The sequence below is a fragment of the Penicillium samsonianum genome (assembly GCF_028829775.1).
Source record: "Penicillium samsonianum strain IBT 33392 chromosome Unknown utg000001l_segment0_segment0, whole genome shotgun sequence".
NCBI classification, from domain to species: Eukaryota; Fungi; Ascomycota; class Eurotiomycetes; order Eurotiales; family Aspergillaceae; genus Penicillium; species Penicillium samsonianum.
The window spans coordinates 2,069,959-2,088,858 of NW_026643259.1; the positions used below are offsets into that span (position 1 = coordinate 2,069,959).

At 46.7% G+C, this 18,900-nt stretch overlaps 5 protein-coding genes across 5 annotated transcripts; all 5 read right to left on the reverse strand.

The window, feature by feature from the left end:
* Nucleotides 1-317: 317 nt before the first annotated feature.
* N7471_000807 (ankyrin repeat domain-containing protein) lies at nt 318-2,009 on the reverse strand (the record flags this gene model as incomplete). The annotated part of the gene is made up of 1 exon (XM_057273528.1): nt 318-2,009. The coding sequence occupies one exon, from the start codon at nt 2,007-2,009 to the stop codon at nt 318-320; it is 1,692 nt and encodes a 563-aa protein (XP_057141707.1).
* Nucleotides 2,010-6,108: 4,099 nt separating this feature from the next.
* On the reverse strand, nt 6,109-6,786 carry N7471_000808 (ankyrin repeat domain-containing protein; the record flags this gene model as incomplete). Its single annotated transcript, XM_057273529.1, has 1 exon — nt 6,109-6,786. One exon carries the CDS (start codon nt 6,784-6,786, stop codon nt 6,109-6,111), a length of 678 nt encoding a protein of 225 aa, XP_057141708.1.
* Nucleotides 6,787-7,919: 1,133 nt separating this feature from the next.
* On the reverse strand, nt 7,920-9,784 carry N7471_000809 (uncharacterized protein; the record flags this gene model as incomplete). The annotated part of the gene is made up of 3 exons (XM_057273530.1): nt 7,920-9,301; nt 9,363-9,580; nt 9,642-9,784. 3 exons carry the CDS (start codon nt 9,782-9,784, stop codon nt 7,920-7,922), a joined length of 1,743 nt encoding a protein of 580 aa, XP_057141709.1.
* A 1,563-nt stretch (nt 9,785-11,347) lies between these two features.
* Nucleotides 11,348-11,646, reverse strand: N7471_000810 (uncharacterized protein; the record flags this gene model as incomplete). The annotated part of the gene is made up of 2 exons (XM_057273531.1): nt 11,348-11,457; nt 11,532-11,646. The coding sequence occupies 2 exons, from the start codon at nt 11,644-11,646 to the stop codon at nt 11,348-11,350; spliced, it is 225 nt and encodes a 74-aa protein (XP_057141710.1).
* Nucleotides 11,647-15,913: 4,267 nt separating this feature from the next.
* Nucleotides 15,914-18,445, reverse strand: N7471_000811 (Pyridoxal phosphate-dependent transferase major region subdomain 1; the record flags this gene model as incomplete). The annotated part of the gene is made up of 2 exons (XM_057273532.1): nt 15,914-18,312; nt 18,373-18,445. 2 exons carry the CDS (start codon nt 18,443-18,445, stop codon nt 15,914-15,916), a joined length of 2,472 nt encoding a protein of 823 aa, XP_057141711.1.
* Nucleotides 18,446-18,900: the final 455 nt, after the last annotated feature.

Consider the following 18,900-nt stretch of genomic DNA (forward strand, 5'->3'; position numbering starts at 1 on the left):
AGATTAACTGACAGCAGTGTTACCAGTGGCTGGGCAACGACCGTCGACAGGAGCAATGAATATAAACCTGTGGATGGCACGGTTCATAAAAATTGGATGCTAGACGGCAATGATGCGCCAGATGTGAGAGACTCTGATGCTTGAGAGGTCAAAGACATAGATACAACCATACATCTCGTGGGTAGACCCAAGATAACTCAGTTGATATAACTTGTACGCAAAGCTGATTGGTTTCAAAATGTAAGGTTACTTCAATATTTGATTGCTTTTCATACACAGGATGTACTGCAATGTCGACAAAATAGAAACTCGCAAGATTAACTGTTTCTCGTGACTGCATCTGGCTTCCGCTCCTGCCACAAAACCAGTTTCTTAGACTGCAGTTGTCGCGGCGTCTCACCTGCTGAATTTGGCTGGTCCATCATGCTATCTCCCTCAGCTGCCTCGAGCAGGAGACAAACCATCTCGTCCAGCGCTCTTGTCCGGTCAGCAAGCGTGGGGTTCAAGGAGGCCCCTTTTCTCGTCTGCCTTTGCAAAATGATTCCCATCACCATGCATTCGTGTAAAGCTGTATCCCCTTTTGCGTTGGTGAGACTGACATCAGCGCCTCGACTAAGTAAGAATTTCGCTGCCTGAGTCTGACGTAGATTTCTAGCCATAAGATGCAATGCAGTGTTGCCGTCACTATCTTGTTGGTTCATTTTGACACCGTGCAATAGAAGGATCCCTATCAGAGTGGTGTCTATGGGTTCTCCAGCCATGCAGCGGGCGGCGAGTTTGTGAAGCACGGTTTGACCATTAATGTCTACCACAGATGCGTCCGCCCCATTCTCCAGTAAGAACATTACAAGGTCATTAAAGTGCTTGCTTCCACCACAGCAGGCGTGTGCTCTCACTGCATAATGTAAGGCACTCTCACCCTGATTGTCTGGGGCATTGACATTGCTGTTTCCTGGATAGCCAGATAGAAGTAACTTGAAAGTACTAGTGAGCCGACTATTGATTTCATCGTCAGGAAGCCGGGATTCAAATGATCCGGGGCCCGCAGCTGCCCAATGAAGCGGTAGACGACCATTGCTATCGAGGCAGGAGAGAGGTTCCGTGATATCGCTATCGTGATAGTCATGCAGCGCCTGCACCGCCTTCATATTCCAAAACATGCTGCTAATGTGAATTGCTGTAACGTCCAAAGGAAACACAAATTCCGAGTAAAATGTGGAACCAGGGTTGTGCTGGTACTGCTGTTTAGCGTGTGGATTGGCCCCATGATCAATGAGTCGTTTCACCAACGCACAACTAGCTCGGGAGGAAGCAAGACCGAGAACCGTGGAAGGTTGGAGCGGTCGCTCGTCATCACTATGTTTTTCAGCGTAACTTCCGGATGGTAGCCTGGTCACCCACACCTGCGTGATGGGCGGTTCAACCGCTTGAGCAGAAGCACCCTTATCGAGATGTAAGTGTATCAATTGTTCACCACGGCTGATGCGATTGTTCATCCACTCGTCGTAATCACAAGGGGTGTCTATTCTAACCCCGTCTATAGGCAAAGACGTCAAAGACCTCGCAGCCGCCAGCAGCGCTTCATCGCCGTACGAATCGTCGACATGGGCTAAACGGAGCGCAGGCTGATAGTCCAGAATAAATCGCGCTGTCTCAATATGCGCATCTTTGCATGCCAGAGTCAACAATGATACCATCCGTTGGTGGAGCGGGACTTTTGTTGGCTCGGTGTTGTAGTAATCCACGAGAACACGGGGAGCATCGGTGCGCCCCGTCGCCGCGGCGACACAGAGCGGGTCAACATTTTCCCTGGTCTTAATTTCAAGAGGCGGAGAATACACAGAGATATATTGCTTCAGTCTTGGAACGTCATTGAGCTCGATTATCTTGTGCAGCAGGGCCCTACCATCGGTCTCATAGAGTCTGGCGCCGTCTGTATTGTGAAGGGCGGTCTCTGGCGTTTCCCAGGCTTCTTCCACCCAGGGGGTGTGAAGCTTGCTATATGGCATGATCCGCTAGAGATGTGAAGTGAGGGAGAAGAAAGGTATGGCATCAGGGGACCCCATCTAAGAGACGGGAAACCTTACTGTACATAGGGAAAATCCAATGGTTTTATTTTTTCAATTGTAACATACTAGTGAACTTTAAATTAACCATAACAATAACATTCCATGAACTAAACGTATGGTTATTTATCACTTGATGTTGTTCAAATAGTACACTGAGGAACTATGCAGCATGTAATAAGTGGAGTAAATCTTTCGCAAAGGTAAATGGAACTATAAGAATGGTGCTAGAAGTAAAATTCTAAAACTGTCTGTTAAGGCTGCTAACTATGGGGGAGAGAGAGAGGGAGAAGAAGAATCATGATCTATTCAATCTATCTGAAGCAGGGGATTTATACCCTGCCAAACAAAAGGCTGTCATCTAACAAAGACAAGCTCAGTCTGCAAACACATGGAGGCATCAATGGGATGACCGACATAGTCCAACACTGTCTAATCTCTTTATATATAGAACAAGAATCGTTGGCCGCTCATGCGGCGTTGTCAAGTATTTTTGGTCGTATTTTATGGTAGTCTTCTCAGATAGTCTGTTTAGATGTCTTTTTGAATAACTTTTTCCGTAGTCCTTTTTGGTGGTCTTCTCAGATTCTTCTCAGTTAGTCTTCTCAGTAAGTCTTTTTAGATGTCTGTTTTCATAGATACATGTCCTTTCTCCAGTTTGTTACCTACACGACAGAAGGAGGCGGGAAAAGGCTTAATTTGTGAAATGGACTTTCCTATGTATAACCTTTGAAGAAGCCGATACCTATCTATGGGCTTCTTCTTGGTTCCAGAACCCCTCAATTGATAGGTATAAGTTTGTAATAGAAAATAGAGAGAAAACCAAAAAAGGCAGCTAAACGACTTCTGATTTCTCACGCAGACTCTCACTCTATCTATAGCGCATTCACCCTTCTCACCCCAGGTCGCGCGACGCTGAGGTGTCACTCACACCACTACATGCTCACTACTTGCACTCTATCATTCTCTTCCACTCATAGCATGATACATACGACCATAGGGTGTGGAAAACAGGGCTTCCCGTCCGCTCAGCCGTACTTAAGCCACACGCCGGTGAGTTAGTAGTTGGGTGGGTGACCACCAGCGAATCCTCACTGTTGTATGTTTTTGTTCACCAGTTTTTTTTGGTCCGGGAAACTCCCTTCACCCTAAGTATTATTCAGTCGCTCCAGCCCCCCTTCACCTGAATGCCCTGAATGAACACCACTATTTTACACCTGAATATCCTGCACACCCCTGAACCGCTGACATGTCCTTCCCTCCCATACTGATTTTTTCTCACAGGCAAGTTTTTTTGATCACAACTCTTCGGTACTAGCTTCCACAAGTTGACCATGTCCTCCTCCTAAGATTCAAATGACAAAAAGCGGAAAAATAAGAAAAATAAGAAGAGAATCCAATTTATTATTGAATATAAATTCCCTGGTGGTCACCCACTACTAACTGACCGGCGTGTGGATAATGTGCGGCCAGTAGACGGGGGTGAGAAGGGTGAGTGCGCGATAGACAGTGTAGGAACCAGGTGAGAATTTTCCGTTCCGGTGCGCTAACCCCAGACCGCCCGGCTAGACCATAGCGACCTATCATTAGGTATAACTGCAGGTATTATACAGGCTATATATATCCTCCAGAAATCAGTTACTGCCGTACCAGAGGACCTAGGGGCTGCGCGTGCTGATAGAGCCGCTGCTGGCTGATTTGCTTACCCTCGATAAAGACCTGCTGATCCTGATGGCAACTGGTTAGGCAACATAGATCGATATGTGCGGCTACTTCGACCCTTCATCATTGATGGCGAACTACCTTGTCTTATTCTAAGTATCTATTATGATCCTATATTTGGCAAGTGGTGGTCTAAACAGCTAGCTGTGCCCGCCGAGATCCAACAGGCGGCCAACCATGCACGCTTCATTATGAACAACGACCTGTTCGAGCTGACAGACACCCCACCAGATGCCGATATTCCTAATGTAATCTGGTTCCCACAGCTCGCAAGAGACGAAACATATGCCTGGCTTGCTCGACGCTGCCAGTCGATGACGCAGAGGTTGACCAAGCTTGCATTCGAGCCAACTAACAGGGATTATTGAGTATCTAAAAGCAATGCGAAGTGCAGCACAGTGGAGTGACGCAAGAAAGTCATCAACCGTTGCTATATTGAGCGAATTGATCTCAGAGTGGTGGAGCTGGGAATTGATATGTAGCGCTTTATATCGCAGAGACCTCAGAGGACGGATTTTGTACTGTTATACCGGTTGTAACGGATATTTTGTGGGCTTGGAACGCAGATACCACTCCATGTGTTAAGCCCTGGGCCCAGTACCACCCAGACATCATGGATGAATATCCCGGCTTGAGGGAGCATCTATGAACCTAATTCGAAACCACAATCGGCCCTAAATTCATGACCCAAAAAAACCCCCAGAACTATGACACCACATATCGAATCTACTTGATGGTTGACGAAGAATCGCTGCAGACATTTCTGTGCTCCTCACCTTAGGAAAATGTGCCGCACCAGAAGGTACTGAACCCGAAGGGGTCCTTCAAGATTCCAAATGAACTTCCAGAGACTGAGGATTTCGATAGTTTCTTGGGTGATAGAAGCTTCAGAGCTTGATCCTTTAGACGTTTCCGATGTTTTGAATTGGACCAAGGACATGAAAAAGCAACCCTATTTAATGGATATGTAAGGTCCCGTCTGGAAGAACTTGATTGGTTTCTCGATATTCCAAAGCTTGCCCTTGTATAATTTTCATAATCGCCTTTCTAAGAATAGTGAATCTTAACTAGATTTTTCAAACTCTAGATCCGCTTATTGAGGTGATAATTTGCACCGAATCAAATAATTGGTTCGGGTATCAATGCGACCGTCTACATTGGAAGAGCTGCTGCCTGGTATAAATCAACGTCTGCGGCACCTGCGCCCGCAACGTCCGCGTCCTGACGCCCCATTTCCGAGAACCATTCCAATACTGCCTAGAACCTCCAGAACACGCCCGGGACTTCGTCATTACAAGGCCGCGCCTCGTCCATTTCATTGATCTCGTCGATGACGCATCTTCACGCGCAGAAGCAAATCCCCGTCATCCGCAATTTCCTAAACTACGCACGCAGAAAAGGCGTTCTCCGCAAATGTCGTCGCGACAGTATATCTCTTGGTACATGGCATTGCATCCTTCCTTACCATAACTAAGCGTCTGCAAAGACTGCTCCCACAAAATGGTCTGGCCACTAGTAAAATCCCACCACCCCAGTGCACGGATGTTCTGTACCTCTGTCCTGTCCGCCTTCTACCGTTGTCCATATTGTCGGGAGGCGTGCTGCAAGCTTTATTCTGGATGGATTTGGTGCGAATGATGATCTTGCGGGGTTGAAGTCTATTTTATGGTTGCGGTTTGAGGCGGAGAGGAGCTGTAAGGATCGCAGGGAGGAGTTGCTTGTGGCGGAGAGGAAGGGCTATTATTGTAATGTTCTTCTAATGAGATAAGGAATTCTGTTGGAGAGTGGAAGAGGTGGGAGTGATTAGGCGTATAAGTCTTAAAAGCTTGCGCATTGGTTGGCGCGCATGGATATTGTTATCAATAGCATAATGTAGTTTTAGTTTAGCAATATGTACGATTTGTGCTTGCCTCTTTATCGATATTTTATGTACTTGTGTATTCTTCTTTACTGCTCTTCCGTCTTCCGTTGTGTTCGCGGTGGAAGCGTTAGGCCTTTCCCACGTCGTTAACGCACCTTGACTGACTGGCGTTTATCATGCTTCTACTTGGTTAGTCCTCCTTAGATAAATCTTTCTTTTTCATCTCACTCGTTCCTCTTTGCCGTGTTGTTTATTGTTTTGTCGACCCTTTTTTTTCCGTTCCCATCATTAGTGCTCAATACGTTCTACCGAGGTCGGGATCTACCTGTAAACGTACTCTACACTCAACTATTTCGGTAGCCATATATAGAGAGAAGGAGAACTCTATAGATTTGATTCCAGGCCTATATCAAGATCAACTCCCAGTGAATACCATCGCGAAGCGACCAAAAAGATCGTTCATGCCCTCCAGGCATGCTTGCGATATGCCATCAAAAACCTCCCAATAGCTAAGTGGCCATTGGCTAGAGCTAGTCTTGACGCTCGTTTTCTGATGATATCAAACTCTTCCGTGTCAGGATGATGGTTCAACAAGAGATGCAAAGTATGAAGTCTGCCATTCTCTGCAGCGCCCTCAGTCGCACTGCGTCCTTGTTTAATAGCGGGCGCTGCATTGACATGTGCCCCAGCTTGAATTAGCATGATCACAATGCGTATCTTTCCCTCGATCGCAGCTCCTTGTAGCGCAGTAAAGCCCCCAAGTCGTGCTGCTGGTAGATTAGGGTCTGCCCCGCAATCCAGTAGGTACTGAGTAAGCTCCACGAAACCTCGGCTTGCAGCCTCTTGGAGGGCTGATCGGCCTCGGACTGGACTTGGTATACCGTTGACATCTGCCTTGTGGCTAATCAAGAGCTTTACCATAGCATGATTGTTTTGGGAAACTGCTATCTGTAGCGCAGTCTGTCCACCATTCTCGTTCGCTGGGACATTGACATCAGCGCCTCTTTGAAGCAACAGCTCGACAATGTCATCATGCTTCCTCCGCACGGCAGATTGAAGGGGAGTAACGAGGCTATCAACCTTGCATTTCCAGTGATGGTTCACATTGGCACCAGCAGAGACTAGACATTCAACCATTTGGAAACTGTGTCCTTGTATTATTGCTCTTTGAAGAAATGACATTGAAGCAGAGTTTGCTGCTTCTCCAGCATATGCTCCCCCCCTGAGGAGAAGTTCTAGCAGAGAGACATCGCATTTCCAAGATGCCAAAGCTTTACCTATGATTCGACATTTCGTAATAGGATCAGAGGATATGGCGTCAGGTTCCTTTTCGAGAAGAAGTCGAGTAATCAGATCATTCCTTCCACGAACAGAAGCTTCTATCGCAGAAACTCCATCAACTCTTGCAATTCCTGACTTGATATCTGCGCCGAAGCTTAAAAGGATCTTGACTGTAGATTCATGTCCCCTCAAAGCTGCAGCCTGCAATGATGTGTGCCCACCTTTCCAGTAAGGTGGAGCATTGACCTCTGCGCCGTGCATTATCAGCTCTTGGACGATATCGTTATTTCCTTGGAATGCAGCTCTCTGCAGAGGAGTTACTTTTCTCGCCCCGGAATCGCAGAAACCAATGTTTGGGCTTGCTCCTCTCTCCAAAAGTATTCTTATCATGCTCAAATCTTCGCGTCTGACTGCAGAGTGAAGAGGTGCATATTGCTCTTGGTCGATTTGGTGCGCCACAGGAGACGCACCAGCACGCAGCAGAAGGTGTACAATCTCGCTTTTTACTTCCTGATCTGTAGCCATGAAGCCCGCTTCAAGAGTTGTGATCCCCCCAGTGAGACTAGGGTCGATATTGACAGTTGCATTTGCATCAAGCAGTAGTCTGACGCCTTCGATGTTACCTGCCGCGGCTGCTATCTGTAGAGCAGTCCTACCTTCAGACAGAGCCGGATGAGCATTGACGTCTGCTCCTTCTCGAAGCAAGAGACTCATCAGTGTTGTATCCAGATGGCTTGCAGCAGCCTGGAGCGCCGTTCTTCCATGATAGACACCAGCAGGAGCATTTATAGCTGCCCCCTTTCGCAAAAGGATGTCAACTAGCCGTTCATTGCCAACGGTGGCGCCAATTTGAAGCGCTGTAAAGCCGTGTTTGCCCTCCATCTTCTGGTTAACATGAGCCCCATTGGCTAAAAGCATGCGGGTCATAGTGATATTTTCTGCCCGAACAGCGGCCTGCAGTGGAGTGAGAACTGGTATCTCGAAGTTTTCTAGTTCCTCTTGGAGGACTCTAGAAGGGCTTTTTTTAGACCGGCATTGATGGCAGCCCCTTCCTCCAATAGAAGTTGCACCGCCTCCCAATTCTCATTTTCGGCCGCTAACAGAATAGGAGGCTTGACTGCATTCCCAAACACAGAATCAATCCCATCATCCTCATCCTCGTCACTTGAGTAAGACTCTGCATCACTATCCGCATAGTCTTTCTCCTCTCGGGCATGAAATTGGTACCCAGAGTAAGAGTCAACGTCAGCCCCTGCATCTATCAAAAGCTCAACAATTATCGCGTTTTTTGACATTGTACACGCCATCTGCAGAGCAGTGCCAATTTTGGAAGTTGTGAAGAGGTTCGGATCTGCTCCCTTGTCGAGAAGGAGCCGCACAAGCTCAGGATTCCCGGTTCGCACGGCAAGCTGCAACGGAGTAAGTCGGGCGCAATCTTGGGGTGGATTGACACGGGCTCCGTGTTGGAGTAATAGATCCACACTCTCGAATGCTGACTGATATGGCATGTACGAGCAGGCATTATGCAAGGGTGTCTTGCCGTCAACTACCAAATTTGGGTCTGCACCAGCCTCTAGTATCATTTTTACACATTCAGTGCGGCAATTTGAAACTGCTCGGTGAAGTGCTGTTGTCCGCATGGCCAGTCCACTGTGGGCATCCAAGTCTACCCCGGCCTCGATGAGCATTCGACAAATTTTGGCGTCTCCCATGGCTGCTGCACTGACCAGAAGAGTGGTCATAAATATCTCAATCGTTGTAGTGAGTGACTCCAGAAGCACCTTCAACATTGAGTGAGAATGGGTCTTATCGATAAGTAAAATGAGCTTTTGTGTTGAAAGATCAGAGAGGAGGTTATTAGATGCCAGATACACATATGTTTGGAGATAGTTGGAATAATTATTTGAAGAGGCGGATTGAAAGGCGTCTTCTGTTCCTGTCGTAACGGACTCCAAGGCCGTGGCCAAATCACTGGGGCCGCTGCTACTGTCTCCACCAAATTGTGTCAAGATAATTCGAAGGCCCTCCTCGATCATACGGTCGGAACTGAGAGAGCTTTCATGATCATTGGTGACGGCAGATGGCGATAGTCTGGGAGATAAGATTTGGTGCTCCAAGGCGACATTTCCGGGGGATGATAAAACGGCTGGCAGCTCATTCGATTGAGAGAAATGCCCAAAACCTGATGGGATCAATTCTTCTATATCAGACTGCCACGTAAGACCTTCATAGCTCGATGGAGCCAGAGGTATATCTCCAAGAGTCGCAAAGTCGAAACTTTCATTTTGAGGCCAGTCTGTGGCACCATCGTAGATAGCTTCTATCTCTGCTCTAGGGGTACCCACGAGGATCCCATCAGGTGTCTTCGGGTCTAGAAGATCAATAAGTAATTTGACCGGAAAAGCCATAAACTACTAGCGTTTTTGACTCACTAAGGTCTCCGAAGTATTGAGAGGACAAAGTTACATGACGAGAAATTTCTTTCCTGACCTTAGATTCAGGAATAAGTTGACCATGCATCCGGACAGGGCCAAAATTTTTCCCATCGCGTTTCCGCTTCTCGCCGCGGCTCGCAACAAACATCCACTCCTTTTCTTTCTGATTTTTCTTGAATCCCCATTTCTTAAACTGTCGAGAGTATTGATGTTCCCTGATCGGCCGTTTAAGTATTAGTCGGTTTCATCAAGCTTCTAGCACCGTCGCTAACTTACTCCTTCCAAAAATTGTGCGTCTGGGACATGTAGTCTTGCACCTGTTTCATAGTCAACCGCTTTTCTAGCCATAACGACTTGAGCTCCTCGCGGTGTCTCCCCCAAGCTTCTTCTGTTTCTTCTTTCGCTTTGTTTAGTGCCATGGGCTTCAATAGTAACTGATAGGTGAGATTGTTTCGCCCAAAGCTGAACTACCAATACCGAATTTATACTCGAAAGCAGTGCTGTGAGAGAAAAGATATTTCAGTTGGCTTCCTATTGGATCTTTCCATAAGATACAGAAAAAAAAATTCCACCCTGCGTTGCGCTTTGGCCTTGATCCGCAAAATTAGAAAATAAAAAAAGGGAACGTACGAAAGTAGACAACAGGGACAACATGAAACAGCTCTCAGGGATAATGGCTTGTGTTGGTTATGGCCTCGACGAATGACTGCACACCACGTCGCTGCACACTAATGTACCTTTCCTTCCATCTTGTACCGGATTGCTACTGGTCGAAGCCCTTAGGGGGTGGCTGATGGCTGGAAGCGAACAGCTCATTCTAATCCCTGCCAGGGGCAATTCTGCGTATTTGCTTTTTCCCTACCCTGTCATACCGCATTTCTAGTATTCAATGTCCCTTTCCATTGGTTAACTATACCGAACAAACATGCAAACAACAAAAATATCAAGAAATAACAATTCTCGTCCACCAGTGGGAGTTTCATGGCGACAAAGTGCGTTCGTCTCGTCAAGTTTCCTTTGTATGGCTTCTGGGCGCATCTCTTTCAACTGGTTAGGTAAAAAAAATAATTAGAATAGCAGAAGCAGAGGTGCGCCCTCGAGCTGTTATGTATCATCGCAGACTAGGTAGAGTGAAGGTAGGAGTAGACTTCGCCATAAACCGCAAGTGGGTCCAAACCCTCGCCCTAACCCCCAAACCACAACCGCACTGCGGTTTTTCCTCGGCTCTATTGGGGCCCTAAAATAACCACTGAAAACCCATTTTTGCATAATTTTATGTAAAATTCATTATAATTAATAAGCCATTTGGGGCCCTAAGAACCATTGCGGTTTCTATTTAAAAAATCATAAACCATTGCGGTTTCTAGACCTCGCCCCAAAACCCGTTCCAATTGCGGTTTGGGTTAGGGCGGTTTTGCGGTTTTGCGGTTTATGGCCATGTCTAATATTGATATTTCCATCATAAACATTTAAGCGCCCTTGCGAACAGATGGAGATATATCGTGCCTCATCCAAGCATAATTGATTGCTAAGGGCGCTGATTTGACTTCTATAGAATATTCTATAACAATTATGAATTCGAATCATTATAGTGTTATAAAATAGTCATGGGGATTGTACTCGGACTTAGGCCTATTGATAGATCAAATTCCGTCTACACTACACTCGTGCCGTCTTTTACAAACTAATCTATCCATGGATCTCATCGTAGGTCTCTATCAAGATAAGACATATATAAGGGAAGTCTTTAGACGTAATGCTATATTTTCACTACTGCAAACTGTCATCTCCCTAGGCTTGTTCCATCATTGTCTTTCATATAGTGGAGATAATTTATTGATTATCAACCGACCTATACAACACATGGACTTTCGTAATGGCTCTTCGACAGACGGACCTCTCTGCAGAATTCATTTGTTTCTATTAGTTGCCCAAATATTAACTTTTGAAAACATAATGTAGCCATATAAGGGCCATGAACACTAACTAGCTGGAATGCGATAGTCGACAAGACCGCCTTCGAGAATGCGCTCGTTGTATCCGAAATATTCACTTTCTGACATCCACAGAAGGGTGACAGAGTGTTCTCGATCTAACCAGTTGGATTAGATATAGGTAACTTCTCTTTCTTCCATTTCTCTTTTTCTAGCCAAAAGTGTGACTTACCAGACGGAGCAGACTCCCTGCGTTCTTGAAAATGAATCCAGAGTAGCACAAGTGATGGCGGGCCGGTAATCAGTAAAGTAATAAGCGCGATAATTGCCTCCAGTGACCAACCCATTCTTCAAACCATTCAGACGCATGAGAAATATTCTTTTGGGGATAAGGGAAGTTTTGTACCGTCTTATAATTGATCCCAGGAAAGCATTTTGGTGTACATGGACATACAATGTAATACTTACTATCGATTTTGTTGGTGGTGAAGCCTGTCTAGACTTAGAGGGTACAAATTGCGGTAAGAGCCAATCATATGGCGTAGAGACCAGCCGTTTGATCACTGTCCATTTGATGGTTCCATTTCTGATTTTGGAGGATCCAAGCCAAAATCTGGTTTCCACCAATCAATCAGGGTTGAAACCAGACCCACCTTATTTGAACTATCTAATCTGCGTCGAACTGTCATGGGCCCAACACCCAAGTTGTATGGCGATTTCCGATCCCTCAATATGGAAATGACACGCAAGCACTGGTAACATTTACCAAAAACCCTAAAAAAGATTCTATCACTCTTTCCTGAATTAGTATTCTAGTCTGTAGTGTCTTAAAAATTGTGAAGCACAAGTATTGTGCCCGTTCTAGCCAACCATGTCACTGGGCAAATGTGGCGAGCTAAGCCTGCAGAATACTTCCCTCCTAAATTCGCTCAACCCAAAGTTTAAATTTAAGGAATTTGCGATGGGAATCATTTCAAAGATTTCACTTATATCTCGGGTATATCTTTAGAATACTCTTGGCGACGGAGGTCAAAAGTTTGCCCTAAAGAATCGGTATTACGCTCATCAACATTGCGAAGTCTCAATGAGGGTATTATTTTCCAAGTCTTCGCGATTTGATATTGAACAAATTTATCGACTGATCTTCACAACGGTGAATGGTGTCTTCTAAGTGAGCAGATGCAGGAGAGCTATAATGATTATTCCCTAGGTAGATGGATTTGTTTACAAATATAGGTGACATAGTACATGAACATTTCCTTTACTGTTAAAGCTAAAACTTGGTTTTGTCGGTTTAGACGGGCTATGGTAGAATTAAATATTATTAATATTCGCCGATATTATACAAAGAGCTAGTATGAAAGGGAAAATGAAAAGAGAATAGAGAGTATAATTCGACAAATTTGTATCAGTTAACGGTCCGACTGATCTGGAGATAAACAAATAGGTAGATAGATTTAGCTAACTCTTCTAGAGCCAAAATAACAGATCATTGAAGATATATAGTAGGACCCATAGCCAATTCCACCTTGTGACGGATCAGTACGTTTTTGGAGAAGTAGAAGTCGAAAATAAGTTCTGGAATCTTCCAGCTTTCGCTAAAGAAAGGAGAGACGTCATGTCATCTGAGCCACTCGAAGTTTGCACTATTGCATATGCGATGCAATCTCTTGGGGTAAGCCTAAAGTAGACCAGAGCCTGCCTTTAGCTCCACTACAATTTCTAGAAATGTAATGTCCGCCTGGGATCTGTGGCTAAGACGCAATTGAAATTAGCACAAAAACTCCCACAGTTAACGGGCGAGTTCTTATCAGCGTAAATATATAATGCCCTTTCAGCTACAACCCCGCTTGGGATCTAATTCTATCACATTAGACAAGGAATAAGCATAACGGGGCCATCTTGGATCGAAAAGGCCATCGTAAATCACTGTGCAGGTCGACGCTTCGCCATGCGATCTAGATAGGACTATTTAGCTTCTAGTACTCTTTGATAGAGATTTGCTGTCAGACCCGTAGCTGTGGAGATCCAGTGGTCCGGCCTAATAGTAAAGATAGCGCAGTAAAGGGCATATTTCCATCTCTACGAATTTGGGCGATGCCATGACAATATCGGGCTAGCCGGGAAAAAGGCCACGCCCTAATACCCACGCTTCCGACAAATTAGCAGATCTGTCTGGAAGCTAGCGAATGTGTATTCTTTGCGAGGCTCGAGCAAATTTCTAAGAATGCCCGAGCCCCTAGACATTGTTAGGGTGTGTTCAAGCCTGATCTCTCTGGTCGTGAAAAAGAACAAATGAAACGAGAAAGATGGAGAGAGGACATCAACTGAACTGCAGCTGGCCCATTTATCGGTTCAGCAGTATTTGAAATCCGGCAGGATTGCAGTCTCTTTCGACCAGGGAAGTAGTGATGCAGGAATATACATTCAGAGTCGCCTAAGCGAGATAACGGCAAGGGGAGATATAACGAAAATTTGTCTCTCATATTTGTCAGATCTTGACGGACGGACCCAGATTGAGAAAATTAGGACCAGGTTTCCATTCTCGTGCTTCGCGGCGCAGTATTGGATGCATCATGCACAAACGGCCGAAGTCAAGACAGATGTCCTTGAAGGTATTTTGAGATATCTCCTTCAAAGTCAGGTATACGCAATTTAGGGTAAGCTCTATGACCCAGACTATCCTTGGCAAGAACTATGGGCTTGAAGCAGACGAGACAGATGGCGACTCCACTATACTACGCTTCATTAGCGGGTCTTCAATGTACGGTCGGGGCTCTCCTCAAGGACAACATAGACGTTAACACCAAGGGCGGACTGTATGGAAACGCGCTCTAGATCGCTTCATCTGGAGGTCACACCGAGATTATAAAGCTGTTACTTGAGAAAGGTGCTAACGTTAACACCGAGGGAGGTTGGTATGGAAATGCGCTCTAGGCCACTTTATCCATAGGTCACCTCGAGACGATTCTGCTATTACTTGAGAACGGTGCCGATGTTAATGTCTAGGGAGGTCGGTATGGAAATGCACTCTAGGCCGCTTCATCTAGAAGTGATACCAATCTTATACTGCTATTTCTCAAGAAAGGTGCCGATGTCAACGGGCTAGCAGCGCTAGAAGTTTGGTACAGAAATGCACTCCAGGCTGCTTCATCTTAGGGTTATATAGAGATTGTGCAGCTACTGCTTGTGAAAGGCCCTAATATCAACATACATGGAAGAGAAAATGGAATTGCACTCCAGGCTGCTTCATATGGAGGTCATATAGAGGTTGTGCAGCTATTGCTTGAAAAAGGTGCTGACATCAACACCTATGGAGGGATATGTGAAAGTACTTTCCAGGCTACTTCATTTCAAGGCCGCGGAGAGATGGGAGCCGAAGATCTGGGGATATAAGCGACGGAAACCTGCAACAGCTGCTCGGGCCAGAATACCCCGATTCCTTGACTATCATGGCCAACCTGGAATAGATGTATTGGACATGTGAGCCACCTCTAATAACTGGAAACGATATAAACCAATCCGCTCATCTGCTTTCTCCGCCTATCACGAGTGTGGCCACATCAAGAATAGAAGCTACGGTGCATCTGTTGTTAATGCATTCTGATCTTGTTCATATACCACCAGAACCACAATGAATGTTTTGCTTTAAGATCATTATGCTGGGACGTGTTGTTATGATCATAGAAGCGTCAAACTGATGAACCATTCTGCTTCAGGCCCCGTTCGAAAGGGCTGGGTTTGTAGTGGGTACGCTTTTTGCCTTTATAGTACTATAGACTAAGGGTTAGTGAAGAAGGGAGAAATGGTGGAAGACACCTACAGTAGTTTCACACAAAATACGAAAAGGCACTTCTTGCTGCACGGGCTGGATGTTCAGTTGAAGAATACTCAGGTGGGTGAACGGCTGCCTGGATACCTCTGAAGAGGACCTCTAGAGCGGCGAGCCGCCCACGACATCGAATCGTGTGTGCTAGGTGACCATAGCCATACTTATGCTGTTGTATGTTTTTTTTGTTCACTCATATTTTTAGAAAGGCAAGATCGCACGGGTGGGTCAGTTCTGCTCACTCGTCGATGACCTTCACAGTCTGGTCGTCCCGGTGGATGGAGAAGATATATTAACGATCATTGGTTGGTATTGGACAGGCTAATCGAGGAGGATGGAGTACGGACTCGAAGTTTGGAATGATCTTGAAAGGGATAGAAAATCAGATCTAATGTTAGTCTTCTGTTAGTAGTATTCAAGCTTTTAAAATCTCCTAACTGGAACGTATAAAATCAAATGAGAACTCCTACCCATGGCTGTTAGGTCCGTATATTCAAAACTCATCGATGTCCGCACATATTGTTGAAAGCGGGTTTTTGTCTTTTTAGTTAGTTAGAGATTTCAATATATCTGATTTTGTCCATACGTTGTCGTACTGCCAGATTTCTGTCACATATCTCAATACAGTAGTTGATCAGCCCATTGGTCAGTTGCAGTACCTTGACGGACGGTTATCAGAGTCGACAAATGTATACATTCCAAGGGTCCCATGTTGGTATATGGGTTACATGCATAAGCAGCTGCACTAATCTTCGTCGCTATTCTTTCCCTGCCATACTAGCTACCTAGACCTGAACAATCTGACCAGCATGAATTGGCAGCATTCCATCCAGTGAGTCCATAACACTTGCATAATCATCATCATCATCACCACCACCACCACCACCAGCACAACCACTACCCTCACTCCACGAGATCTTGACTACGGGGCTCGTCGCCTCAAAGATCTCGGGCCCTTGTCGCTCCGCGGTCACTTCAATCGCCCTCATACGCCCGTAATGGATGACGCGTGCTTTGTAATTTCCACCCTCTAGATCCCTCCGTCCAATACGCAGTAGATACCATTGCCGGTGCCCAGACTCTAGATTGGAATGCATCAGGGCATTGACTCGCAGTATTTCCATGAGAGCTATAGCTTTTGGTCGGGCACGGCCACTCTCCGCTTCAACTGGGATGGGCATCGGGTATCGATCAATTGTGGGATCCTGGCTGGAGCAGACCGTCACCTCCGGCAAATGTTTCGGACGGAGCCGCTCCGTAGAGCACTCTGGTAGACATTCCGGATGGAAAAATCTTGCAAGCGTACAGGGAACGGCAAGGGCGGCGGTTAAAAAGGTAGCGAGATCGGGCGATTGGTACAGTTGAACATGCTGAGGAGCGTTGCTGCAGGAGGGACGGCTGACCTCCTGGACGACGGTGGTCCAATATTGATAGCTGTCTGCCTTATTGGAGGAGTTCCTTTCACCCGGGTGGAACAGTGGAATTTCCATAGTGCCTCGCAGTTTAGGATGGCTCTGCTGCAGCGAGTGGTGGACGCTGATCCGCAGAATCCCGTTTTCGGAGTCGATCTGAGGCTCGATAAGTAATAAGCGTGGAGCCTCCTTCTTATCGACAACTGATCCGGTTTGCAAGTTGACTAGACACCATTGGCGGTCCCACTGCAGGCCGGTCGAGTTGACCTGCCAGGATTTGTTCTCTGGCACGGTGTATGCAGCGCAGCCCTTGATTGGGTAAACCATCAGAGTATGCACTCGAAGGCTCTGGGGCGAGGGAAGAGGCGCGGGTGTCAGAAGAGGAAAAGAGCCAGCCGCAAATAGGTCGTGGATGAACCCCACGAAGATCTCGACATCGCTTATAGTACTCATGGCGCCCAAGCTGACTCTGATTATACCCGAAGGCTTGTATCCAATGAGCACGCTGCGACATCCGCATCGAACCCCGGCGGTGTAGTTCTGGAACAGCTCCCACTGCTCCAGGTTTAGTATCTTTGCTAGGCCCCCCGGGTTGCATACGGTACCCGTGCGAAGATGGATGCGGTGCTCATTGGCAGCCTTCTCGATATGAGAGAGGCTTAGCCACCGGCCTTCATCAGAGCGGATGTTGAATGCGATGATAGCCCCTTGAGTCTTATTATCGCCATATGTGGCAGAGTGGTCTTTATAAATCTCGCACACTTTCACGCCGTTCGGGTGGTGCATAGAAGAGAGGAGCTCGTAGAGGTGTACAATGAGGCGGGTTGTGTGGCGAGACACGTGCTCTTGGGAGATATACAGCTGCTCATGTGTGGTAAGAGCACATCCTAGAGCAACGATATTATGGAATGGCACGGTGCCATCCTCGAGCGCCTCATGGATGCAGGCTACCTTTCGAGAATGCCATGGCTGGTCGGAGCAGGTGGCCATCTCCACGGTGCCGCCACCGAAGTAGGGACGCTGCAGCAGTACATGTGCGGATTTCTTGCGCACGATCAACCCTCCTAGATCAGGAAAGCCGAAGATCTTGTAGAAGCTGACGGCTGTGAAGTCGGGGGCTTTGTCCGGGTCCCGGAAGCAGTCCAATGACATGGTCGAGGCCAGAGCTGCGGCATCCAAAAGGCTGAACACCCGCTGGCAGGAGGCATATTCTGATTGGCGTAGAACTTCTGGCCAGTGAAGAGGCAGCCGTCGTCCAGTCATATTTGTCTGCCCTGGGTACGCGAATAGACCCACTTGGAAGGTTTCCGAATTTTGCCCTGGACATCGACCAGTCTTGCCCTTGGAAGGCTCGGGCCTGAGCCAGGATTCGACTTCATCATCCGAGATGAAGCAATGTTGTCCTGCATCGGCCAGTTCGCGCATACCCACAATGCTTGTATGGGACTCCAGATGATATCCGAGCCAGAGCCCCGGCCCCCGGGAGGTCTTCTCCAGGCCCTGCGACACGGGTGCATCCTTTAATGCCTCGAGGACGAGTTTAACCGCCGCAGTAGCATTCATAACGAAAACCAAATCAAAATGCTCCGGGTCGGCGTTGAAGAACTCCAACGTCCGCTTTCGGACATCTTCGACCTTCTTTGTTGAGAGCTGGGATGACCGTGAATCGGAGTGCGGGTTTCCAAGGAGGCTGGTGGACATTTCGTTGATGAAGCTTTTGAGAGCCGATTGTGCGTAGATAGTCGTACCGGTATGGTCGAGATATGTCTCCCCTAGACAAATTGGTTATCCAGTATTCTCGCTTTAGCCAAATACATTTCTAGAGTATTCACCTTTGAGCATAGGGTATTCAGTCTCCCGCAACGTTTCAGCGCTGTAGGCATCGCGTCTAGTCTCTCTATCCATGACTTTATCCGAGATGAAAAGTTTGATTAGGTATACCTAAATGGAAGTATAGGGGTAGTGTCTATAGCAGAGGTTGCTCAATCAAGCTAGCGACAATTGAACCGGGTTGAGGAGATTAGCTTGATCTTTTAAATTGCACGCTCCTTTATTTGCTTTCTATAGACTATACCACCTACAATGATGAGATGGCCCCCGGATGGTCCCCGAGGACACTTTGCATACTCGGCGAATGGGGCCAATCCTTGGCTTCCTCGTATTCTCGAACTAAAGGGAATAGTGTGTGCAGTTTGTTTCACAGATACTCTGGATTTGGCCGGTTGCAGAGACATGGACACCACTTCGGCGTCGACAAGGTTTACACGATATTCTTCCCATCGTCAACAGGCACCAGGAAGATATTATGACTGGTTCTCACGTGGGGATAGGTGTGATGTATGACCACAATTGATGCACAT